This window comes from Engystomops pustulosus, chromosome 1 (genome assembly GCF_040894005.1).
Source record: "Engystomops pustulosus chromosome 1, aEngPut4.maternal, whole genome shotgun sequence".
In the NCBI taxonomy this organism is placed as follows: Eukaryota; Metazoa; Chordata; class Amphibia; order Anura; family Leptodactylidae; genus Engystomops; species Engystomops pustulosus.
The window spans coordinates 13,844,246-13,870,651 of record NC_092411.1 but is presented as its reverse complement, the minus strand read 5'-3'; the positions used below and the strand labels follow the sequence as shown (position 1 = coordinate 13,870,651).

The following is a 26,406-nucleotide window of genomic DNA, read 5'->3' as shown; positions in this document are numbered from 1 at the left end:
ATAATATAGCACCGAGTAACATGAACAAGTAGTTTAGCTGTTTTTTTAGCAATGCATTTTTTTATGTAAATTTTTTTAATTTTTTTTACATTACTGGGCATAATGTAATTATGAGACAGGTTTCAGGGTAACCATTGCAGCAACCATTGTATTCCGCAAATAATTATCGTTTTTGTAATGAAAAGTTATTAAATTTTCAAATATACTTTCTGTATAAATTCCTCATGGTTTTCTAGATCTCTGCTTGCTGCCGTTGTATAGGAAGCTTCATTGTTTACTTCCTGTGGATAAACGCTAATTTATGTTCTTGTGATGTCACACAGGTGCACGGCTCATTATATTTCCCTGGTCATGTGATGTCACACAGGTGCACGGCTCATTATATTTCCATGTTCTTGTGATGTCACACAGGTGCAAGGCTCATTATATTTCCCTGGTCATGTGATGTCACACAGGTGCACGGCTCATTATATTTCCATGTTCTTGTGATGTCACACAGGTGCACGGCTCATTATATTTCCCTGTTCATGTGATGTGACACAGGTGCACGGCTCATTATATTTCCATGTTCTTGTGATGTCACACAGGTGCACGGCTCATTATATTTCCCTGTTCATGTGATGTGACACAGGTGCACGGCTCATTATATTTCCCTGGTCATGTGATGTCACACAGGTGCACGGCTCATTATATTTCCATGTTCTTGTGATGTCACACAGGTGCACGGCTCATTATATTTCCCTGGTCATGTGATGTCACACAGGTGCACGGCTCATATTTCCTTGGTCATGTGATGTCACACAGGTGCACGGCTCATTATATCCCTGGTCATGTGATGTGACACAGGTGCACGGCTCATTATATTTCTCTGTTCATGTGATGTGACACAGGTGCACAGCTCATTATATTTTCCTGTTCATGTGATGTCACACAGGTGCACGGCTCATTATATTTCCCTGGTCATGTGATGTCACACAGGTGCACGGCTCATTATATTTCCCTGTTCATGTGATGTGACACATAATCACACATGATATGTCACACAGGTGCATGGCTCATTATATCTCCCTGGTCATGTGATGTCACACAGGTGCACGGCTCATTATATCTCCCTGGTCATGTGATGTCACACAGGTGCACGGCTCATTATATCTCCCTGGTCATGTGATGTCACACAGGTGCACGGCTCATTATATCTCCCTGGTCATGTGATGTCACACAGGTGCACGGCTCATTATATCTCCCTGGTCATGTGATGTCACACATAATCACACATGATATGTCACACAGGTGCATGGCTCATTATAACACACAGTAATGATGCCATGTACCTGTGTGACATCACATGATCAGGGACCGGTGTTTAGCCTTAGGAAATAAACAATGAAGCTAGAAGAGAGCTTGACAGCAAGCAGAGGTCTAGGAAACTGTTATTGATACAGAAAGTATATTGGAATTTTTTTTTTTTACTTTTAATTACACAAACTATATCAGTTCTATAAGGTGAATAGTTAGTGATATAATAATAATAATAATAATATTAACTGTTGTGTCTTAACAATCGTCTGTCCCAAAAAAAGAAAGGAAAAGAAAAAAAAAAAACGGTGACTCAATGATCTTTATTGAATGCAGGCAGTCCCCGACTTAAGAACACCTGACTCACAGACGACCCCTAGTTATAGACGGACCTCTCTGGCCACTGTGACCTCTGGTGAAGCTCTCCGAATGCTGGTAATTTTTTTTTAACTTTAGCCCCTGTTATTGTTCCCATGACAGAGGCACCTGGACTGTGGTATCTTCTTATATTTGTTATTCATGGGCCTCCCTTCTTCTAAAATCAACTTGTATTCTTATGCTAATGAGCTAGAAGGGCTCTGGTGGGTGTAACAAAGCCCCCTCCATTCTGTTCCACAAGCTGTTATACTGTCCCCCCTTCTCCCTTGGCACTTCCCTCTCCCTCTGCTTGCTGTAAGCCTCACACAGTAGAAGGGGGACGTGCTCCTGCACAGTGTAACAGCCAGTGAAGCTGCAGCACAGATGGGCTTTGGTAACATTCTAGCTCATTTGCATAATTATTAAATTAGATTTTAGAAGGAAGGAGGTCATGGATAACAAATATAAGTGCCCGGATCTATGACTAAGTGTCCTTGGGTTATCAGGATGGATTTTGATTTCCTCTGCACCCTCTGTCATTTCCACTCAATAATATTATATATTTATTTATTATAACTTAAAAAAAAAAATATACATAATATTATGTTTCAAAAAAATTTTTTAAGAACATTTTTATATTTTTTAATTTTTACTGAGTTTTACCAGCATCCTTATCCCAGGGAACATAAATACTAACCGCAGATAACACATTTTTTTCTCCACCGCAGCAAACCGCTTGGGAGAGACAAAAGGTAACATTTTCCTTCGCAGTAAAACGTGGTGATTTATTTATTTATTTTTTCTAAGTAGGGCATTCACTTGTGTGTGAGTTTTGGGTGTTTATGGATCATTTGTGTTTTGATTTAAAAAAAAAAAAAAAAAAAAATTTAAAAAAATTAACATTTTTGTAAATGTGTTTTTCAGCAGAGGGAGCCTTCCTCGCGGTTGAGGTCTTGCAGTGTGACGGACGGCGTGGCTGAGCAGGCTCAGTTATCAATGGTAAATCCCACTTCACGTCACTTCTTATTTTCTCATCTTTTCTGCTCAGTTGAGCTTTTTCCTGTTAAAAAAAAAAAAATAAAAAAATAAAAAAAGTCCTGAAACTTTTTGGTTTTACCCTCCCTCCCAAAAGAACCACATTAGTGGCTGAAATCCTTTACCAATTCGGTAGGACGCCTTTACATTACAAAGCCACAAACTTTGTATAAAAATGATCTAAACAGGAAAAAGATAACGGTGCTTTATGGTTTTGCTGTGATATTCCTGAATGGTTTGGGGTTCTTTTTCTTTCATCCCAATTGAATCGATGGACTTGATTTATCAACAAATTGTTTTTCTTTTGAAGGGAATCCTTAATAGCATGAAAATGCTACTCAATTTATCAGCGGCATATTATACAGCAAGAGCAGCTGAGCAGATTGTACGTAGTGTCCTATCTGCAGTCTGCATGTTATAGAGCAGGAGGAGCTGAGCAAATTGTACATCATGTCCTATCTGCAGGCAGAAGGAGCTGAGCAGATTTTATATAGTGTCCTATCTACATTCAGCATATTACAGAGCAGGAGGAGCTGTTCTACAAGTAGATTTGTGCTTGAGTTTGTGTGAAAGTGTTTTATATATTTTTTTTAAGGTTTGTTTTTGTAAATCCTTTTTTCTAAATTGTTAACTTTCTGTTTCTTGCTGACTCAGCAGATTGCAAGTCTAAAGAAATAGAAGGGGTTTAAGCAATAAGATAAGATACATGGACACTTCACCTTAATTCTGCTCAGAACCTCTTCTATAGTCTTCTGTGTGATGTCTGTGAGTGTGTTATGGACCTTATCTGTTGTCTTGTTTACGTGCAGTCTGTGGGTGACTACATAGCAGCTCCTCTCCACCCACAGCTGAGGAACAACTGAGACTAGAGAGTGTGCCTGCAGAGGGAAAGCTGCTAATAATAGTCTCCTAATGGCCATGAATAGTAGGGAGCAGCTTGTGTGTCTCCGCTGTAGGGACCATTAAGTTGACAGGTTCTCCTCTATGTTTCCTTAGACGGAACGCTCTTCATCCAGCGATTCTTCTTTGTTTCTTTCCCTTCTTGTTCGTTCTTATCGTCGCCGTCTATTGATACATTACACATCTCTTACCATATGGCTGATTCTTCCGCTAGGGGATAAGACCAATCCTGTTACCAATCCCAGATCTATCTTATCTTTTTGCCTTCGTTGACTTTGGAACGCCTTCTCAAAAGGCAACGCTCCTTGTAGCTGGAAGATTGCAGAAAAACCCAAACAAAACTGAAGGTTGAAGCAAAAACGCGTTGAAGCCACTCGAATCACATTTAAGGAGGGTGGATCTCAGGTCATCTCCTCAACTTTATCTTCTTGGTGGGCTCAGAGGGGTCATTGGAAATCAAATTTTGGAAGCAGAAGCAACAGGTGTACATAGAGGAGACAAGGCTTCACAATTAAGATTTCTCCTTCTCCTCATGCTGGTTGACATGTATCAGACAGGGGGACTACACATTTTCTGATCTTTACTTGGTTTTGATGTTTAGAGAGAAACTGAGGACAACGAAGCCAACCTGACCTTTCACAGACCCAATAGAAACCTCTAGGCTTGCCACCTAGACACCTCAACCAGACTCTATTCTCCTCCAAGATCACCCATTTTTCTCAATGACACCTGTCAGCAGAGGTGAATCTTGAGGCTTCTTGACCCCAGTGCAAAATCTGTAACTTGGACATACTGTAATACCTCTTATGTTGTAGGACAGTGATGGCGAACCTTTTAGAGACCGAGTGCCCAGACTACAACCAAAACCCACTCATTTATTACAGAGTGCCAGTAAAAGTAGTAACTTATTAATTTATTTGTTGAACTGTTCTCCCATAACTTTCAATCATACCTTCCTCCTGAGGAAACCGATACAATTGAATGTAGGAGAGCAAATCCAGACTATCACTGTAGCTTCTCTCCAGGGTCCCGCAGTACAGGAAGAGTCGTGGGGCCAGCCGGAGGACCTTCAAAGATAATCCGGTCTTCTCCACACCTTCTTGCTTTTCCTTCAGTCCCAAGCTGCCAAGAGATTGTAGGTGCCAGGGATTGTTATGGATCCTATAATCCAGGATGTATCTCATGCATGCTTCGCTACTGAGGTGCCAACCTCTGAAGACATATGAGCTACTTCCTTGGCAATTAAAGGGTTAAAATAGCACAGAGGTTAGTAAATCTTGACTTGAATGGAGCAGCAGTTAGATTCTTTGAGTCCTGACTGGTGAACTCTGTGCTGAGCTTCAGTGCCCACAGAGAGCACTCTGAGTGCCACCTCTGGCACCCGTGCCATAGGTTCGCCACCACTGTTGTAGAGGAACCTGTGGGTCCCCTTTAGCCTATAGGACCCTGGACTTAGTAGTGACTTCTTCCACCTTAATAACATGCTTGTATAGAGAGTCATCAGCGCCAACCAAGTCTTCATCTGCTTTCAAAGAACTTAAAAGTTGCCCAAAGGATATGCTCCATTGAAGGGAAATTGGTTAAAATAACCTTGGGTGTAATGGACACGTGACTTGGATTGAGAAGTTTAGTCGTTGGCTTTTGATGGACACCCCTTCATAATACTTCTACTTGAGAGATGATGTTGGGCAATTACGCTGTCATTAGCAGTTCCCGTCACTCACGTAGCACTCGATCGGGTTTCACCTCATCCTACTTCCAGTCATCTACTCTTTCCAGGAACTCTTATGGAATGACCCAGGCCGGACACACTATCAGAACAGCTGACGATTGCATTAAGCTTTGAAGGACAATCATGAAAATTCTACGTCTGTCTAAAAAATCAAATGATCTTCCAAATGATCTTTCTTGCCTAATAATTTATGTAAATCGAGCTCCTCTTACTTAACCATTCCTTAACCATTCACCTTCTCGGCTAATTATAACTCACCCCGTAAATTGACCCTGTAGGTGTTTTTTTAATGGTCGAATTATTGTTCAACAGCCCAGCACCCCAACGGGAAGAGCGCGGTCTTCAACTGTGACCGGTGGAGAGGATTCCACGGTAATGTCTACAGGGCGGGAGTTGGACGGTCTATTGGATTGACCATTGGGCAGATTATTGGTTATAGATTTGTTATCGCGATTCATTGGTCAAAAATTTCCACTGAAACGAAGTTAATGATTAATTTGGTAATTTGGTCTCTACACAGGGTGATGTTCAGTTGCCACCATAAAGGTTCTTTACGAGTCTCTGCTTCTGGGTATTTCCCACCATGTTGACCGATTTTTCTGTTTGAGTCCATTAATGTGTAGCTTAATGGAGAGCAATGACGTAGCCGCAATGAAAGCTGAGCTAACCAGTGCTCCCAGCATCGGGGATACAACCGATTTTGGCAACATTAGACAATGTATAGATCCTTATGGCTTTGTTTTTATTATTTTTTTATTTTATGAAAGAGACGGCTCCTTTTATGACGTAAGGAAATGTAGCTGCTTTCACCCAAAAAATAGAGCCACACCCACCCATCATATCAGAGATCATGCTATCCTAGCTTTATGCCAGAAACAACCGATTGATGGATGTGATACTATTTTTGGAAGAAAGCAGACATTTTTTACAATTCTGACAGTTGATATTTCAGCTCGGAATAAACTATGAATTAAATTATCATTTAACTGATCAGTGAAACAGTAATCAAGGTTTTTGGGTAAAGGGAACCTGTCATCAGGAGCCCTTTTTCTGGCTCCCCCATGTCCCCATTGTGTGCATATTGCATGTTTTTATAATTAAACTGAATTTTTTCGATAAAAGGAAAGTTAGAAGAAAGTTTAGCTTTAGTTTAGCAGAGTCCCGTGTCACATGGGAGTGGCCAATGAGAAATGTTGGTCCCCCCCCCCCTTGGGAAACTGCTCTGTCATGTGTCTATTTCAAATAGGAGAGATATGGGTGGGGGTTGGGGGACCTATTCTCACGGGACATGGGGTACTGCTCTGCAGAAAGAAAGGTAAACATTCATCTAAATTTTTTTATATTAAAATAAATAAATATATTAAAAACACTTTGGCAATGTGCACACTATTCTCCATATCGACATGGGGGAGCCAGAAAAAAAGCTCCTGATGACAGGTTCCCTTTTAAGGTTTAAAAGTTGTAATTTCCAAATGTCACTCCCATCATGCTTTATTCTGGGAGGAGCTTTTTTTCTGTGCTCTTTGTCACCTCCTACTGAGTAAAGGGGTTGTCCATTTTTAGCAAATAATTGCATTCTTTGTATTATGAAAAGTTATACAACTTTCCAATATAATTTTTATATCCATTCCTCATGAGTTTTCTAGATCTCTGCTTGCAGTCATTCAACAGGAAACTTTAATTGTTTTATTCTTCTTCATAAAAACAATGGTCCATGGTCGTGTGCCACATGTGCACAGCTCATTATATTACTGGTCATGTGATGTCACACAGGTGCACTCCTCATATTACTGGTCATGTGATGTCACACAGGTGCACGGCTCATTATATTACTGGTCATGTGATGTCACACAGGTGCACTCCTCCTATTACTGCTCTTGTGATGTCACACAGCTGCATTGCTCGTTATATTACTGCTCTTGTGATGTCACACAGGTGCATTGCTCGTTATATTACTGCTCTTGTGATGTCACACAGGTGCATTGCTCGTTATATTACTGCTCTTGTGATGTCACATAGGTGCACATCTCGTTATAATACAGAGATTTATCAGGGCTGTGTGTTATAATGAGCTGTGTGACATCACATGACCAGTGATATAACTAGAGGATTATGTCATGTCACACAGGGGTACTGCTCATTTTAATACAGAGCTTTGATTATTGCATACCTCCCAACTTCTGGGTTGAAGAAACAGGGGCTAGAAGAGTGGCGCCACCTAGTGTTCCCACACAGTAGGATACCTAGATTAATGGCTCTTATGCTGCTCTATGCCCCCTTTTCTGTTGCTCACACACATATTCTAAAATATCCCCACCCTGTACCATCCTGTGCTCCCCCTCTTATTGTGGTCCCATCCTGTGCTCCCCCTCTTATTGTGGTCCCATCCTGTGCTCCCCCTCTTATTGTGGTCCCATCCTGTGCTCCCCCTCTTATTGTGGTCCCATCCTGTGCTCCCCCTCTTATTGTGGTCCCATCCTGTGCTCCCCCTCTTATTGTGGTCCCATCCTGTGCTCCCCCTCTTATTGTGGTCCCATCCTGTGCTCCCCCTCTTATTGTGGTCCCATCCTGTGCTCCCCCTCTTATTGTGGTCCCATCCTGTGCTCTCCCTCTTATTGTGGCTCCACTTTTCTTTCATAAAAATAAACTGTAGAAACTCACCTTTCCTCATTCCCCTGCAGCAGTCTTGCCTCTACCGTTGCAGGTTCTGTAGTGGAGGTACAGTACAGACCAAAAGTTTGGAAACACCTTCTCATTCAAAGAGTTTTCTGTATTTTCATGATTATACAAATTGTAGATTCACACTGAAGGCATCAAAACTCTGAATTATCACATGTGGAATTATATACGTAACAAAAAAGTGTGAAAGAACTGAAAATCTGTCTTATATTCTAGGTTCCTTTTGCTTTGATTACTACTTTGCACACTCTTGGCTTCTCTTGATGAGATACAAGAGGTAGTCACCTGAAATGGTCTTCCAACAGTCGTGAAGGAGTTCCCAGAGATGCTCAGCACTTTTTGGCCTTTTTGCCTTCACTGTGCCGTTCAGCTCACCCCAAACCATCTGGATTGGATTAAATTCTGGTGACTGTGGAGCCCAGGTCATCAGGCGTATCCCCCATCACTCTCCTTCTTGGTGAAATAGCCCTTACACAACCTGGTGGTGTTTGGGGTCATTGTCCTGTTGAAAAATAAATGATGGTCCAACTAAAGGCAAACCGGATGGAATAGCAGCCGCATCCAGATGCTGTGGTAACCATGCTGGTCCAGTATACCTACCCCAACAGTGTCTCCCAAAAATCCCCTCCCACCAACACACACAGCATCACACCCAATAGTGTCACCAGCAAAGCCACCAGGCATTTATAAAGCCATAAATCCCCCTTATTACCCCTGACAGGGCATCCTGTGATGTGAAGACCATTTCAGGTGACTACCTCTTTGCCAAGCGTGTGCAAAGCCGTAATCACAGCAAAAGGAACATAGAATATAAGACAGATTTCAGTTGTTTACACTTTAAGTATATAATTCCATGTGATAATTCATAGTTTTGATGCCTTCAGTGTGAATCTACAATTTTTATAGTTATGAAAATACAGAAAACTGATCATATCCTGGTTCTTATCCACTGGAAGTAAACCTAGACGCTTCCTATAGAATGACAGCAAGCAGAGATCTAGAAAACGGTCAGGAATTGATACACAAAGAATATTTGTAACATTAAAAGCTCCAAAATTTTCAACCAATAAACATTTTTTGCAAAAAATTGGGCAAAACCCTTTTATATAACTATGGAAGATCAGACAATTTGAGCAGCCATTGACCTGAGCTGCATATTCTCACTGCAATAGTGTTCATTACTGTAATACTGCCCCCTAGGGATGAGAACGTTAAACTGAGCAAAGTTTATACTTGTTGCCTTTTAAGATTCTATAATGTGTAAGGTTTTATGCAGGTTTTTCTATAAGGTTTTAAAGTGAACCTTTTTTTATTTATTTTTATATTTTAACTCTATATCTACATTTTTTTTTTATATCCTATATAAAATTTGCTTATTTTGACTGATGACAGCATGGTAATAATTTCTTGCATACAAACAGCCCTCCGTAGCCTACGTACATACCACTCCGGGTTTACCGTCGGGCTGGGAAGAAAGGAAAGACGCTAAAGGACGCACATATTATGTCAATCATAACAATCGCACAACGACATGGACCCGTCCAATCGTGCAGGTACGAAGATCCCTTCCAGGCCGACTTAAGCACATGTGGAAGTTTTTTGGTTTTTTTTTTTTGTGAGCTGGCTCGCCTTAAGCCTGGGCTTGTGGTGTCAAGAAGTGATAGGATTAGTCAGTATTTGACTTTTTTGTCCCACACGTTTACCATATGACAATTCTGAACTGGAGAATTGCGTGGAGACAAGGAAGAGTTGTCATAAGGACACGAAGGACCCTAAACTAAGCATTAGGAAAAATTTGGTCCCCAGTAGTATTGAAAATAGCCCCTCCCCTTTTTGTAGCCCTGTTTATAATATTTTTTTACCTTGCTCCCTTTCTCTTAGTCGAAATTTGCCACCTGGGGTTTATGTAGCAATATAGTCTGTGATAGTCAATTGAGGAGACTTCTGATCTTCCAGTTTAGTATTTGCCTCCTGTAATATGCCTGGGCTAATGGACTACAAGCTCTTTCTGCCTTTTCTCAGAGCAGGAAGTCGCAGCACCATCCAATTATTACCAGCTAAGCAGCTGTAATTGAGTAGTTGAAGTTAATTAGTTCATGTAAATAATCTGTACAATGGCAACAACTCCGCTTTAGATTGATGGATAATAGGCACAGTAAAAGCTTTAAGGGATCTTCCCACCAAACAAGTTACCCCGGGCATTTCCATTCTTCTCCATTCCTTTCTATGGAGCTGATGATGATTGCCGAGTCCGGTGTTCAGCAATCTCCGTCGGATCCATTGACATTGAGATGAATGGAGCAGAATGGACATGTTTGACTGTGCTCCATTTATTTTGGGGAGCAACGAGGTGTATGACAAAGGAACTTGCACCCTATCAAACCCCCCCATTCTAGTGATCATCACTGATACCCCCACGCAAGCATTCCTTGATTTTTAAAATTCAGGATCAGTACAGGATAAGTAATGTCATGTATGTACACAGTGACTGCACCAGCAGCAGAATAGTGAGTGCAGCTCTGGGGTATAATACAGGATGTAACTCAGGATCAGTACAGGATAAGTAATGTCATGTATGTACACAGTGACTGCACCAGCAGCAGAATAGTGAGTGCAGCTCTGGGGTATAATACAGGATGTAACTCAGGATCAGTACAGGATAAGTAATGTCATGTATGTACACAGTGACTGCACCAGCAGCAGAATAGTGAGTGCAGCTCTGGAGTATAATACAGGATGTAACTCAGGATCAGTACAGGATAAGTAATGTCATGTATGTACACAGTGACTACACCAGCAGCAGAATAGTGAGTGCAGCTCCGGAGTATAATGCAAGCTCTAAATCAGGATCAGTATGATATAAAACATGTAATGCATTTTCTGTGCTTCTATCAGAGGATAGTAATAAGATGACTTCTTTTTAAGTCATCTTGTCAGGCCCGTGCTACAGTCAGGGAATGTGGGATAAGTGATACTCCATATTTGTGATGTTTAGTGCTGTTGTTGAAGACGAGGCTCAGTCGTCTTTCATTGATGATATTTAGGATTTGCTAACTATGTTTTGCCTCTAAACTAGCACGCAGAAGACGGTGCGGTCGGATCCACCTCAAACAGTAGCAACCATCTGAGTGAACCTCAGATCAGGCGACCTCGTAGTCTCAGTTCCCCCACAGTTACTTTATCTGCTCCACTCGAGGTGAGAGTCTGTCTCATCTAATCTGGACCTTCTCTTCTTCGCTTACCAAGCCAGCGCAATATTCTTTCATTTCTAACTTGTGCCGCGGCTGCCGGCCCCCTCGGGCGTCTCTTCTTTTGCTCTTCATGCTTTTATAACGTATCTTCCTCATCTGGTTTCTTTTGGTTTCATTCATATTGGCTTCGTAACTTTCCTTCAACAACTTCTTCTCGCTGCTGATTTTATTTGCACATTTTGCCGCTCTTATGTCCTTGTATTATTCTTCTGTCCGTGTTGTGCTTGTTCTGTATGTAGACTATTAATATTGCGTTTGGATAATTTGACATTTTAAAAAATTTTAATATGATTTTTCAGCATTTTATTATTAAATTATGTTGGAAATGTATTTCTTATGACATATGATATCATCTTTATCGATCTCTATTAATGGTGCATAGTGGAGAGGAAAGCAGGACGCCATCCTGATGCTGGTGGATCCCACACCAAGACTAATAGATCTGGGATCAGTTTGCCTTTCGGGTGGTGGTCAGTCCGTCTTTTTATCCTTGTGTTATTCCAGTCTCCTAAAGTAACATCCAATTGCTTGGAACCTGAAGGTGAAAGTTCTGCAACATTGTTGCAGTGACTATTCACTTAAAGGAAACCTACCACTTCTGACGGTAGGTATGAGATACAAACACCGGGCACCAGCTCAGGGTGAGCTGGTGCCGGTGCTTAGTCTCGTTAGTGTTAAAACCGCGGTATCGCGGTTTTAACACTTTTGAAACTTTCTAGCAGAAACTGCTTCGGCGCTGCGCGCGATCGTGCGCGCGCAACGCCTGCGGCGTTTCCAATGTAGGCGCGCGCACGATCGTGTGCACGAAGCGCCGAAGCAGTTTCTGCTAGAAAGTTTCAAAAGTGTTAAAACCGCGATACCGCGGTTTTAACACTAACGAGACTAAGCACCGGCACCAGCTCACCCTGAGCTGGTGCCCGGTGTTTGTATCTCATACCTACCGTCAGAAGTGGTAGGTTTCCTTTAAATATCCCTGCAGCACCTTTAAGCAAACTTGTCACCAGGAATGTAATTTTTAGCCGTTGACCGGTTTTAACTATGCCTTTGGCAGCATTCTGATTCATTTCAGTACTTTATACAAGTTTAATTCACATTACCTGGCTCCCTGCCTAGCAGTGTGTGCTGAGTCCCAAGGAGGTACAGCTGCAGCCTGTGTCTCGGTCTCCTCTTAACATTCTTTCTCTCCTCCACACCATCTCTCTCCCTCCCCTGCCTGCTCAATGCACATGACAGGAAGAGCGGAGAGGGAAGGAGCTGGATGAGTGTAGCAGAGGAGAGATATAGGAACGCACAGGCAATAGCTGCCCCTCCCTAGGGACTCGCCACACAGTGTTGACAGGGAGCCAGATAATGTGAATTAAACTTGTATAAACTACAGCAATAATTCAGAATCCTGACAAGGACAGTTTTAAAATCGGCATAGCATAGGCTGTGGGAGCCTGTCACCAGCTAAAACTGACAGCCCAAGTAAAAGGTTTGCTTTAAAGGAAATCTACCATCAAAATCCAGCATGATAATTCAAGGAAACTTACTCATATATCCATGTACAATGATGGTGGCAATCCCATATTTGTTATCCATCGTCTCCTTCCTTCTAAAATCAACTTTTAAAATTATGCTAATGAGTCTGAGGGGCTTTGGGGGCGTTACTAGAGCCCCTCTGTTGTAGGTTCACAGCCTTTTAAACTGCGCAAGGAGCACTTCACTGTGTGGGATTACAGCAGGTAGAGAGGAGGAAGTTCAGAGGGAGGGATGGGAAAACAGTGTAACAGCCTGTGAAGCTACAGCATTGAGGGTCTCTGCTAACATTCCACAGAGCCCTTCTGGCTTTTTAGCATAATTATAAAAGTAGATTTTTGAAGGAAGGAGGCAATGGATAACAAATAGAAGGAGATATCACAGTCAGGGTGCCTGGATCTATGAGTAATGTCCCTGGGTTATCAGGATGGATTTACATGGAAAATTTCCTTTAATTTTTATCATGCTGAGAACCCAGATGATATAAAATGATACCCTATCCGAGCAATATGTGATCACTTTATCAGATGGGAATTTTGCATTTAAAGGGATTTAAGAGTATTAGATTGGTGGAGGAGTCAGTGACCAGAATCCTCACCAATCACCTATTCTCATGAGCTGGGAATGGAGCAGGAAGAAGACAGCGCCGTTCTCCGTGTAGTGGCTGCACAGAGTCACTACAGTTTAGCACATAAGATTGGTCTGACCACTACACAGAGAGCGGCGCTGTCATCTTCATTTTCCACTCTCTACTTATGTGCTGCTATAAACATTGTATCTGTGGTGGTGATGGGTCTGATGGGTTGAGATTCATCCTCTCCATTGGTCCCACAGCCTCAATAGGGACCACTGTGGGTCACATGGTACCCCCGGAGGATACAAGGTATTGTGAAATCTATTGCCATCTTTTGTAACAATATGTATCAAAATGAAAAAGTATTTGTTATAAGATGTCTTCACCCCATCTTGGCAAAACCTCTGCTTTGTCTGTTATTGTCCTTAGCGTTACACAGTCACTTTCCTTACATGTCCATTGATGTCATCAGGGGAGCAGCTCTTTGATTGTTAGAGCCAGGGGTGGTCTCTGATCTTATGGCATAGTTGGAATCTTCTGTTCAGTATAATGGGACTATTTAAGCCGTACAGTTCAGCTACATTGAATGGAAGATCTCTATTATAGACCCCCCTCATCCACCGGACTTCTCCCAGGAATGTTTACAATTGTATAATTGAATATTTTCCTTTGGAACTTTATGTATAATTTACATTTAATGTCAAATGTTATAACATTCCTTTCAGCCAATAATCCAGTATTATGCTATAGTGCTATAGAATCTACACCTTTTTAGACTCCTCTCAATTTTGCATTCACAGTTCACATTTTCTAGCAACCCCTGCAGATTCAGTGTCTGGCGTATATCCTGGATTATCCTGGAGTATAATACAGGATGTAACTCAGGATCAGTACAGGATAAGTAATGTCATGTATGTACACAGTGACTGCACCAGCAGCAGAATAGTGAGTGCGGCTCTGGGGTATAATACAGGATGTAACTCAGGATCAGTACAGGATAAGTAATGTCATGTATGTACACAGTGACTGCACCAGCAGCAGAATAGTGAGTGCAGCTCTGGGGTATAATACAAGATGTAACTCAGGATCAGTACAGGATAAGTAATGTCATGTATGTACACAGTGACTGCACCAGCAGCAGAATAGTGAGTGCAGCTCTGCAGTATAATACAGGATGTAACTCAGGATCAGTACAGGATAAGTAATGTCATGTATGTACACAGTGACTGCACCAGCAGCAGAATAGTGAGTGCAGCTCTGGGGTATAATACAGGATGTAACTCAGGATCAGTACAGGATAAGTAATGTCATGTATGTACACAGTGACTGCACCAGCAGCAGAATAGTGAGTGCAGCTCTGGAGTATAATACAGGATGTAACTCAGGATCAGTACAGGATAAGTAATGTCATGTATGTACACAGTGACTGCACCAGCAGCAGAACAGTGAGTGCAGCTCTGGAGTATAATACAGGATGTAACTCAGGATCAGTACAGGATAAGTAATGTCATGTATGTACACAGTGACACCTCCAGCAGCAGAATAGTGAGTGCAGCTCTGGAGTATAATACGTGATTGAACGGAGGATCAGTACAGGATAAGTAATGTCAAGTATGTACTCAGAATAGTGAGTGCAGCCCTTTGGTGTCATATTAAATATAGCTCAGGATCAGTACAGGATACAGAAAGTAATATATGAAGCTATTCTATCCTTTCATCTAGATACGTTCTAGTTACATATAAGTATATATATGCTATGCTATGACTTTACCCATTGCTGGTAATAATAGTATTATCACACATAATAACACTCTTTGGGAGCCGACATGTATAACACTTGGTTTGCAGCTAATTAATGTGAAATGTTAATAGTGCCAGTGGCTTCTAGGGTTTTTCGTTAATTAATACGTTCAGATTTTATTTTGCATGAATTTCTCACTCTACTAATTGAAATTAATCCTTGTTACGTCTGCATTGTGTTTGACCGTACAGGGTGCAAAAGACTTCCCCGTGCGCCGCGCCGTGAAGGATACATTGTCCAACCCACAGTCTCCACAACCGTCTCCTTATAATTCTCCTAAACCACAACACAAAGGGGCCCAGAGCTTCTTGCCGCCCGGTTGGGAGATGAGAATAGCACCTAATGGCAGGCCATTCTTTATTGACCATAATACCAAAACTACCACGTGGGTAAGCAACGCTCTCTACTGTTATATGACATCCTCAGGGAAATATCTGTGATGTGTATCAAGTCATGAAGATCTAACGGATCCGTTACTGCCCTACTCACAAGGCAGATCTAGACCAACCCACAACACAAATCCAATGGATTCCTCCAACTCCGCCACCAAATTATTACCAAGCCTCTGACTACAGGTTGTTGTCGGGTTACAGATCATGATGGGTGACTTTGAGTTAAAGACATAACTTTGTCGCTTATGTACTGTTTATGCTGAATTTACATAAACTTATAGACGCATGGGATTGGGTTTGCGCTTAACTTTTACATCTTACATTTTTGTCCTTTTATGTGAATATTTTGCCTTGGACTTGTGTTATAACCTTTGCATCTGGAATTTGATGGCTCAGAATATTTTATCGTACAAGCAATATTATCACCGAGGTACAAGAGGGATCTTTTTTACTTTTCTAAATTTCAACAATGGGTTTAACCATTATAATAATTTATACACTATAAGGTCTTTTGGCCACAAGCGAATTTGATGAGTGCAACCCGCAGCATGTGCTTGCGGAAACATCCACCCCAAACTTACACAGGAACTGAACGAAGGCGCTGAGTTCAGTTCCAGGTTATTTTCGGGCAGAATGTTCCAGCGAACACACAATTAGATGCGATTTTCTCTCATCAAAGTTGGTATTGGGCAATATGCCTGACACTGCATATTATACAACCTTGTATACACTGTATATAATAAATTGCAGTATACACTATCCCACTGTATACACTATAGTACAGTGATCAATGTAACACTGTATAGACAAAAAAAGCTGAATATACCGTATTTTTCGGACTACAAGGCGCACCATCAATAAATGCCTGCTAAAATGTCTAGATTCATATATAAGGTGCACCTGATTATAAGGATGATTGACCAGCAGGTGGCAGACCTGTGCACAGTTCAAGGCAGCTGTTGTCTGTAAGTACGGTTCATATATAAGGCGCACCTTTGATTTCTGAGATTTTTTGTGCGCCTTATAGTCGGAAAAATACGGTACCGTACTGGTGATATGCATTCTATGGCTGGCTACATGTAGCATTCATATGTTACATTGTATCTTATTGTTGTGATGATTTGGGCTCCATTTCTATTTCCTCCGATACAGCAGACATGTAAGGTGTAACTATATCCATTGAGGTGTAGGGAGAGGGATATAGAGACAGAAGATATACAGTGTATCACCTGCTTATGATTAATTTTTTGATCAATCGTTCTTATGTCTGTGCTTGTCCAAATTTGACCTGGAAAAATTTGGTGGCCAAACCCCTTGGTATACAGATATAGAGCTGTGGCAGTAATGACTCTAGCAGTAGGGAAACACTGGGTGCCCCCACATTCATAGCACCGACCTACAACTTGGATTTTAGGAAGCGGGTGAAAGGTATACGAAGCATAGGTAGTTGTTTGTTGGGAGTTTTTTCATCCTAATTCCAGTCCTTTTGTAGGAAGTTATATCCAAGTAAGTAGAGAGCGGAGTAAAAAGCAGAATATGGAGTAAATGGCTTCTCAATGACTATAATCTGCGGAGCAGCCGCTGCCGGGAACAACTATTATCTGCAGTACATTTCTGCTGATTGTCACAGCATCCGTCTAGGACACTGACGTCTAGAAACTTCCAGAAGTTTTCTTTCTATAGGACTTCCATGTCTTGTGTATCCCGGTGGTCTTCATCCACTACAAAACTGCATCCTACAGTGGACAAATGAGACCTCTGAGACTTTGCTACAATTGTATCCAGCTTAGAGGAGCTTCTGTCTCCAGACCTGCACTGATACATTGTAACAAACAGGAGAAGAAATCATGTTCATGATGTATTTGGCTCATTAGACTGAATATATTTTGTACCAAAACCTCAGCTGTTAGAAGCATTGGCTATGTACGGGTCTTCAGTATCTGGATTTTTAGGGTTTCGGGCAGATCCTCTGAGTTTGTCGTGTTTTTTTTCAGAAAGTACTTGCCTTAGCCCAAGAAATTCTGAGACATCTCTTAAAAGGAATTCTACCATCAAAATCCATCATGATAAACCAGAGACACCTACTTATAGATCCTGGCACCGTGACTTCTTGTATTCATCTATGGCCTCTTTCCTTCTAAAATCAACTTTTAAATCATGGTAATGAGCCACAAAGGCTCTGGTGGGTGTTTACAGAGCCCCTCCATGCTATAGTTTCACAGGTTGCTACACTGTCTCCCCTTTAGCACTTTCTCCTCCCTCTGCTTCATGTAATCTTACACAGAGGGAGGGGGGAAGGGAGTTCTCCTGCTCAGTGTAACGGCCTATGATGTTACAGCACAGAAGGGCATTACCAAAGCCCCTCTGTGCCATAGCTTCACAGGCTGTTACACTGTCTCTACCTCCCACTGTTCCCTTAGCACTCCTCCTTCCACATGCCTCTTTGGGGGGGGGGGGGAGTGCTCCTGCCCAGTGTAACAGCCTGTGATTTTAGAAAGGAGGAGGCCATGTATATAAGTAGTTTCCCACAGTCACGGTGCCTCGATCTATGAGTAAGTTATATGATTTGAAATTTAGACCTCTTGTTTTCTTATGCCATGTGATAGATGAAGTAAATAATATTAATATCTGGTGATACATAAACCTTTCCTGTCTATCATTACAATAATCATGTTTGTGTTTTACAGGAGGATCCGCGCTTGAAATTCCCTGTACATATGAGGACGAAAGCTTCTTTAAATCCCAATGATCTGGGGCCCTTACCAGTGAGTATCTGTCACCCGTATATAGCACCCATATATGCCTTGTACATTATTTCCTTCATTATAATGAGTCTTTGTCCGTTTTTTTTTGTTCTATTTTTCCAGCCGGGTTGGGAGGAGCGGATACACTTGGACGGCAGAACGTTCTACATAGATCACAGTAAGTGACGTCACCCTCGGGGTGTGGATTTTTTTTGAAACATTCAAACTATAGGACATGTAATAAAATGGGAAGTACTCATATACATGTGCTCACTGGGCAATTATAATAAATAAGCCCAGATTATTATACATTGATAGATGTAGCAGAGCTGAGTATGTTATTGAATCAAAGTGAGTGGAGCCACTTCTGACAACCTGAACTCTGCTTCATATCTTTTAATGTCGGACACAACTCTGCACCCTATGACCTACTCAGCTCTCCTACCTCTATAATACAGAATAGTATATATATATCATAGTACCATATTTTTTCGGACTATAAGGCGCACCGGATTATAAGGCGCACCCTCAATAAATGCCTGCTAAAACGCCTAAGTTCATATATAAGGCGCACCGGAGTATAAGGCGCACCCTCAATAAATGCCTGCTAAAACGCCTAAGTTCATATATAAGGTGCACCTGATTGTAAGGATGAATGACCAGCAGGTGGCAGACCTGTGCACAGTTCAAGGCAGCTGTTGTCTGTAAGTACGGATCGTATATAAGGCGCACCTTTGATTTCTGAAAAAATCAAAGGATTTTTTGTGCGCCTTATAGTCCGAAAAATACGGTACTTCTAAGGCTATTACGCAACACGCACTGCATTCTCATACAGTCTTTGCATCGCCACCTAGTGGTGCTGATCGATACTGCACTGTCCTATATGTTTGGCTTGCTCGGGATCTCCCTGTACCAGTGTGCGGATGTGAAAGCAATGTGATCTTACTCTTTATTCAGGAAGTCAAGTGTTGATGTGTGGAGACAATGGTAGCGGACATATAGTGCCCTCCTACGGTACTGTACCCTCCTACATGCCATGCAGTGCTTGCATTTGACCCTTTTTCCCCCACTTGGAGTTTTTCAGTTTGTTTGTGGACGATTAACAACTTTTCTGATATATATATATTTTTTAATTATTATTTTATTTTGTAATGACAGTCTATATTTACTATGTACGTGTTTGGTTTGCTCCACACCAGGAATATGGGGAAAATAAGTCGGGCATTGAGTTATTATCACCAGGCCTGTGCTTGGAATCAGTAATAAAATCTGGCACACAGGACGGGAACCCATAAACAACGGGCACTGTCACAACATATTGCCCCCAATTAGAATGCAATTTTAGTATAAGCCGCGACCTGTGTGCCGCATTTCATTCTGTGTTATTCATTGCTGTGAACTTCTCAACTCGCCACAATTCAGATTTGAAGGTTTGTTGCTTAACCCCTAAATGTCCTATTTACATTACAAGCTCACAGGTTTCATCGGGACTAGTGCAATACTTCAGTTCCCCAGTGGTGGCGCTGCAGGGACCTCGAACACATTCACATGGGATCGCAGGGATTACAAGAAGATTGTCTTCATATGATCCTATGCGATCAAAAGATGTGTTTTTTGGAAGGGACCCCTAAAATAAATTGATCAGTTTTGGATTGGGGTTCTTTGGGTTCACAAGATAAAATTATTCTGAAAAGAGGCCTGTGAGGTCCAGTATAATATTAGAGCCTTGGTCACCCCCAGAGGGTCCCCTGATTGGCTACTCTAACACTAGAAGTTCAGCAACTAGTTTGTGTTTCAATTTCTCACGGGTTACTATATCTCTGCTTGCTGTTGATGAATCAAACCATTCGTAGACTAAGGCAATGACATGTACAGTGGCGTAACTTAAAGCTGATGGGCCCCAGTGCAAAGTCTGTGCCCCTACTATAATGTATGGTGTATAATACTAGTCTTCTCATATGGGAAAGTGACCCCTTATGGGCCCCTAAGCTTCTGCGGCTCGGTTGTGACAGCACCCTCTGCACCCCCTCAAGTTACGCCCCTGTACTTGTACATTATAATGTATCGCAGCATCAGAACACATTTTTATGTTCTAGTAATAAACTAGAATGGTCCGATGCTACAACAGCAAATCAAAATTTTGAAAAATGGGATAAATTTAAACCTATAGAACCAGAAAGAGGGAGCCCCGTTTCCCCAATAGTCATTTAGTTCTTATCATCATTGGGGGGGTTCCAGCAGTCAGACCTCCAGTAATGTTGCACTTATTCCCTATATTGTGCATAGAGGATAATGTGATGTAATACTTTGTTCTGCCTATAGAGGGCGCTGCAGGGGGATTACACACTGTAGCATGCAGGCCAATAATCCGTGAAATACTTAATCCCATCTCCCCAGTCTGTCTGAATTGCTGGCAGGTGTGACCTTGCATCACGGCCGGTGTGATAAAACCAATGTCCTGACGCTATTTTCGGATTGTGGCATGACTGATTGATCTCGACCCATTAATACACCTCCAGGTGCTTCTCCTTATCCACTATGGTCTCTGTGTATTGCACCTTTGTTTTAACAAAATGTCCTTTAATACAGCTGCAAATTTGTTTTGAGGCACAGTACGCCCCCTGCCTGCATATAGAGGGTACTACTGATGATGCATTTATAGTTCCTGGACCAAATGGGTTTCCCCAAATAGTTACTATGACGCCAATCGCTATCCCCAAGCACCTACTCACTGTTCATTCAAACCCAAGTGACACTAAAATAACAGCAGCTAAATTACTATATTCTGCCAGACAACCAATAAGGAGTCGACTCCAAAATATCTGGTCATCGGGGTATTAAAGAGCTCAGTGCCAATACTCCTGGTGGTCTTGGTGAGTCGGGAGGGGGTAGATGAAAGTGGATTTATGGACACCACCAGCAGAAGTGTCATACAGAAGACCATTGATTGTATAGGGTGCAGCACCCTAAGGGACCTGGAAGACTTCGGCTGTGAGTGCCAGACCCCACATATTGATGACCTGTTATGGAAAATGCCCAAAAAACCCTTTAATGTTGCCATTCCTGGTAGTGTAGGACAATTGGTGTTGGTGTCCCTGGTGGCCCTGACCAGAGATGGGGTAACTGTGAGGATCCTTTGTGGTTAAGGGGAGAGGCAGATTTTCGGAATGGGCACCACAATTCTGCTTAAACATAAACTCCCACAAAAGATTCTTCAGTATCGAGTTATTTATCATGTAAATTCTCTGTGTCCTTAATTTGCAGATAACAAAATAACACAGTGGGAAGACCCCAGACTACAGAATCCGGCAATCACCGGGCCGGTAAGTAGTTGTGGTTAGAGGTGAGAAGATATGGTGGCTCACTTACAACACAGCGCCTCTACTCCCTATAGGCCATCGTCAGTACTGCAGCTCGCTTGTATTCCCTTGAGTAAACCTGAGCTGTAATACACACCTAGGCCACTGATACAAGTGGCGCAGTTTCCACATTTCAGCAAGACATATGTTTTATAGTTTTTACCGTTCCAGGATTTGCATTGTACATACGGAAAACGATCAAGAAGCAGGTTAGCTTCTGTTAATGGATTTTATACATAATACAGTATTAGTGGGCATGCTCAGCCATCAATCTATTCACTAGAGGTGCGGCTGAGCATGCCCACTACTACTATGTACATAAAGGGCACTTGCTGACCCCCAATATTTGACCCCAGTGAGTTCCAGTAGTTGGTCCCTCGGCTATGAGACCTTTTTTACTGTAAATATGGGGTACACTTCATTAATGGGCAAACCCAACTTTGGTGATTTGGCTTCTGGATCTTTAGTTTCTGGTCTTCGTTTTGCGCTGAACGTCTGATCCCTGTATCTTCTCAGACAGTTTTGCATTGGGCTGATTCCCAGGAGTCCACAAATCTCCCCTGGTGATGATTATTACATGTATTATTCTTGCTGGAATAATCTTTGTTAATGTCATTCTCCTGCGGGCAGCGCATGAAATGTAGAGATCCGGCTCGGTCCAGTGTTACCTGGGCAACTGAGACGTCTTCATCGTGTCTCCAGGCCTGTAGTTACCAAGTGTAATATACAGTATCCACATCACAGCCTCACCATTAACCTGTTCACTGCTGCAACACAATTTTTTAATATCATTTGTACCAATATTTTTTGCTATTTAAAGTAATTCATATGTCCACGACATAAACTACACATTTTTATATGATGTAACAGGTTTTTTTAATTTATAAGAGATATATATTTATATATTTTTTTTTTAAATTGTGTCAAGCAAAATAAAGACAAAATAATAATTAAAGGGTTTTCATTGATATAAAAATAGGAGGCCTAAAAATGGTTAAAGAATATCTCCCATCACAATCCATCCTGATAAACCAGGGACATTAGTCATAGATCCAGGCACCGGGACTGTGGTATCTGCTTATATCTGTTATCCATGGCCCCCTGCCTTCTAATACCAACTATAATTCTGCTAGTAAGCCAGCAGGGTTCTGGGGAGCATTACCAGAGCCTCTCTGTGCTGTAGCTTCACAGGCTGTTACACTGTCTCCCCTCCCTCAGCACCTTCCCTTTGTCTTCTTGCTTTAAATTCAAACAGTGGGAGGGAGAGTATATCCTGCACAATGTAACAGTCTGTGAAGCTACAGAATGGATGGGCTCCTGTAACAACCCCAGAGCCCTTTTGACTAATTTGCATAATTATACAAGTTGGTTTTAGATTGAAGGAGGGCATGGATAATAAATATAAGAAGATAGCACAGTCCCGGTGCCTGGATCTATGTGTAATGTCCCTGGTTTATCAGGATGGATTTATACGGTAGATTTTATTTTTTTAGATCCACTGATTTTCTGTCGTTCTTGCAATGTCTGTATCTCCATTGTACTACTAACTGACACCATTATTTTAGCTAAAAATTGTTTCGCTGACATACACATAAATCGACCTTTATGTTATGTTCCCTGGCATCAGAGTGGACATGTCCTGTCCTGCCGGCCCCTCCCATGTACTCCTCCCTATGTCCCCTATTCTCAGCTTGACATGTGACCAGAGGGACATCAGAGGTCCTTTAGCCTCCTAACATTGGCAAACTGTACACTGTGCATATATCTGATCACATGAAATCCCAGCATAACTACATTGACTTCTACTCTTACTCATCCCCAATGGATTTCTATTTCTCCCCAATACACATGTGGTTCTACCCCTCCCCATGACTCCATGGAGGCTGCTGTTATTCTGCTATGCTATTCTTCTTCATATTATTTGTCCTTTTTATCAATGATCTGAGTTGTGACTTTTGTCTCCCAGGCCGTCCCTTACTCCAGAGAATTTAAACAGAAATACGACTACTTCAGGAAGAAATTGAAAAAACCGGTGAGTGTCTCAGATCTTCTGTATTTTCTTTTTCATAAAAAATAATAATGTTCTGCACCTGCTAGGGGTTAATTTTGAGGGATACAATGTATCTGTTCCTTGGGGCTTTGCAAATAAGTTGATACTGAGTTATTTCCATGACCCTTACTATAGCAACTGTTGATATGTGATCACCACATTGTGTTTTGGACCTACAGTTGCACCAGGAGTAGTATATAGGGAAATGATGGCTAAGCCTCCACTATTTCTGGGAATTTTGGAAAAATATGCAAATAAGTTTTCCATGATGGGATAAGGAAAGCCTCATCTCTTTTAGTTGCCTTGTAACGCAGCTCCCTGTACATCAAGCATGACTTTCAGGAAGCCTAAGGACATGATGCAGGATTAGAACCAAACCAGTATCCCAGAAGGAACAGATCCCCAGCTGTAGACAGCACTGTTTCCATGTGGTTGCATCTCATCAGTACAGCGTAAGGAACTTGTTTGGTTGAGTGAGAGGCCTTTGACTAGGGTCAGGAAGTAAGGCCGTCATGTAGGGGTGTGGAGACTTATAGCCAGTGACACTCCACTAGGGGAGTTATTGTAATTAGGAGTTGGGTGTCTTAAAGGGTTTCTCCTGTGACGAGTTGCGTTAATAAGCGAACTTGCTGATTGATGGGGTCTCAAAGATGGGACCCCCATGGTTCATGAGAACGGAAGTCCATTGTACCCCTCTCTTACCCCGAAATTAAGAGAGAAGCTGGTCGCTCATGTGGCAGCTTCTCCTTTCATCTCTACGCTGCTGATGTAGATAGCCGAGCGTTGTACTACTCGATCTCCATCACTGCCATAGGGATGAATAGAGCAGCTGGTGCATGTGTGGCCATCTCTGGGTACAACTGACCCCCGTCTCGTAATCTTAGACTTCACAAAGACTCTCACTGATCAGCAAGTTAGCCCCTATAACCCCTTTAAGTTAAGAACTACCTGTATAATGGGGCACCACAGCTGGTTTAATGTCTCACTGAAGGCACCATACTGTGAGTCTTGGGGAACGACATGAAGTATCATGAGTAACTATTTGGAATTCCAGATATCAGATTATGTAGATACTACCAGGGTGCCTTGGACCCAACAAATAGTCGGTAATAATAGGAGCACCTGAGGATCCTCTGATTCTCCAACATACTGTTGGTGTCATGTTAAAGATAAGAATTTCATCTTTAAGACTGCATCAGGCTTGCAGTTCTTTGATTTACAGAGATAGACTGTTAAAGACACAGATGGAATTTTTTCTAACTCCGGTTCTTTAGCTTGCAGAACCATAAACCTGAAAAAAAGAGATTCTTTTCTTTAATATGACACCATACTTTAGAACTGAAGATAGGGTTGTCTGAAGTGACTGTCCTCATGCAGAATCTAAACTTGACTCCTCTTAGGTAAAATATGAGGATCCTCTGATTCCCCAGTGGGCCAGTCCCTCAGTGGACACAACAACCTTTACTACAGCTGTAACTAATCTACATGATGTAGACTTCATACTCATCCTGATAAAGATAACTGAGGACCATAGATCCACAAACACAATCCCGAATAGTAGAGCAGTGGCTTCTATAATTGTCATAGTAAGCGGTTCAGTCCGTATACATTTCCTGAGATACTTCTAGAAAGAAGCTACCGTATTTTTCGGACTATAAGGCGCACTAAAAATCCTTTGATTTTCTCAGAAATCAAAGGTGCGCCTTATAGTCCAGTGCGCCTTATATATGAACAATACTTACAGACAACAGCTGCCTTGTACTGTGCACAGGTCTGCCACCTGCTGGTCATTCACCCTTATAATCAGGTGCGCCTTATAATCCGGTGCGCCTTATATATGAACCTAGACGTTTTAGCAGGCATTTATTGATGGTGCGCCTTATACTCCGGTGCGCCTTATAGTCCGAAAAATACTGTACATGTGTTACAATGTACATAGAGATATAACAAAGGGAATAGACGGGTCGTGGAACCGAAATATTGATGACTTATCCTTGATCAGGTAGGTCAGGTTCGACGTCCAACACAACCACGATTAACTGGGTTCTTGTAAGTCAAATGCTGCAGTCGCATTATCTGATTGCAGTATTGTGCCATTGGTTTTTAACCTATAGCAGTCCGAGCATACTGGGAGTTGTAGTCTATCTACTTTAGAGCAACAGTAATGGGAGCAGTGCGGTATTCTACGCCCATAACTCTGCTGGGAAAGCATCTGCATTACAATATATTGTTTATCATCTCCAAAGTCGTTTGTTCCCATTATCCAACGAGGCGAGAAGTTGGGTGTTTATCTTCGCTCATTAACGAGAACTGATAGATGATGATGGTTGTTGTCTCCACAACACAATTAGTGTAATTGTTCCAACAATTTGCAATTATGATTAAAATTACTAATTACAATGAAAAGGATTTAACTTTCCCCGGATATTATCCTCTCAGTAATGGCCACTTATTGCTTAGCAGTATTCTTCTGCATGAAAAAGCACTTTTCATTATTTCATTATTTTTATTAATTAATTTTTTTAAATTAATTTTTGTTTATTATTTTCAACTTTCCTGATGAGGCACATTGTTACAGATCCATAGAGTTAATGTTTGATTTTAAAGTCTACATGGCTGGTAAGACTAACGTTAGGTCAAACCTTCTGGATTTTACAGAAACTTTGAAATGTTTTCCATCATAACTCTGATGTCATAATGATTCTTGCCAATATTTCA

At 41.7% G+C, this 26,406-nt stretch overlaps 1 protein-coding gene across 25 annotated transcripts in view; it reads left to right on the top strand.

The window, feature by feature from the left end:
• The window catches only part of NEDD4L (NEDD4 like E3 ubiquitin protein ligase), a 219,467-nt gene that overhangs the window by 181,065 nt on the left and 11,996 nt on the right, over positions 1-26,406 (top strand). For 6 of the 25 annotated variants that reach the window (XM_072133613.1, XM_072133663.1, XM_072133656.1 and 3 more), the window contains 12 exons: positions 1,633-1,731; positions 2,382-2,405; positions 2,578-2,652; positions 5,633-5,692; positions 9,421-9,552; positions 11,076-11,195; positions 15,335-15,532; positions 18,223-18,300; positions 18,403-18,457; positions 19,237-19,293; positions 21,544-21,602; positions 23,605-23,670. In XM_072133613.1, coding sequence (XP_071989714.1) covers positions 1,633-1,731; positions 2,382-2,405; positions 2,578-2,652; positions 5,633-5,692; positions 9,421-9,552; positions 11,076-11,195; positions 15,335-15,532; positions 18,223-18,300; positions 18,403-18,457; positions 19,237-19,293; positions 21,544-21,602; positions 23,605-23,670 — 1,023 coding nt within the window. The remainder of the gene's footprint in view (positions 1-1,632; positions 1,732-2,381; positions 2,406-2,577; positions 2,653-5,632; positions 5,693-9,420; positions 9,553-11,075; positions 11,196-15,334; positions 15,533-18,222; positions 18,301-18,402; positions 18,458-19,236; positions 19,294-21,543; positions 21,603-23,604; positions 23,671-26,406) is intronic. The other 19 variants (XM_072133621.1, XM_072133527.1, XM_072133630.1 and 16 more) reach the window with 16 other exon arrangements.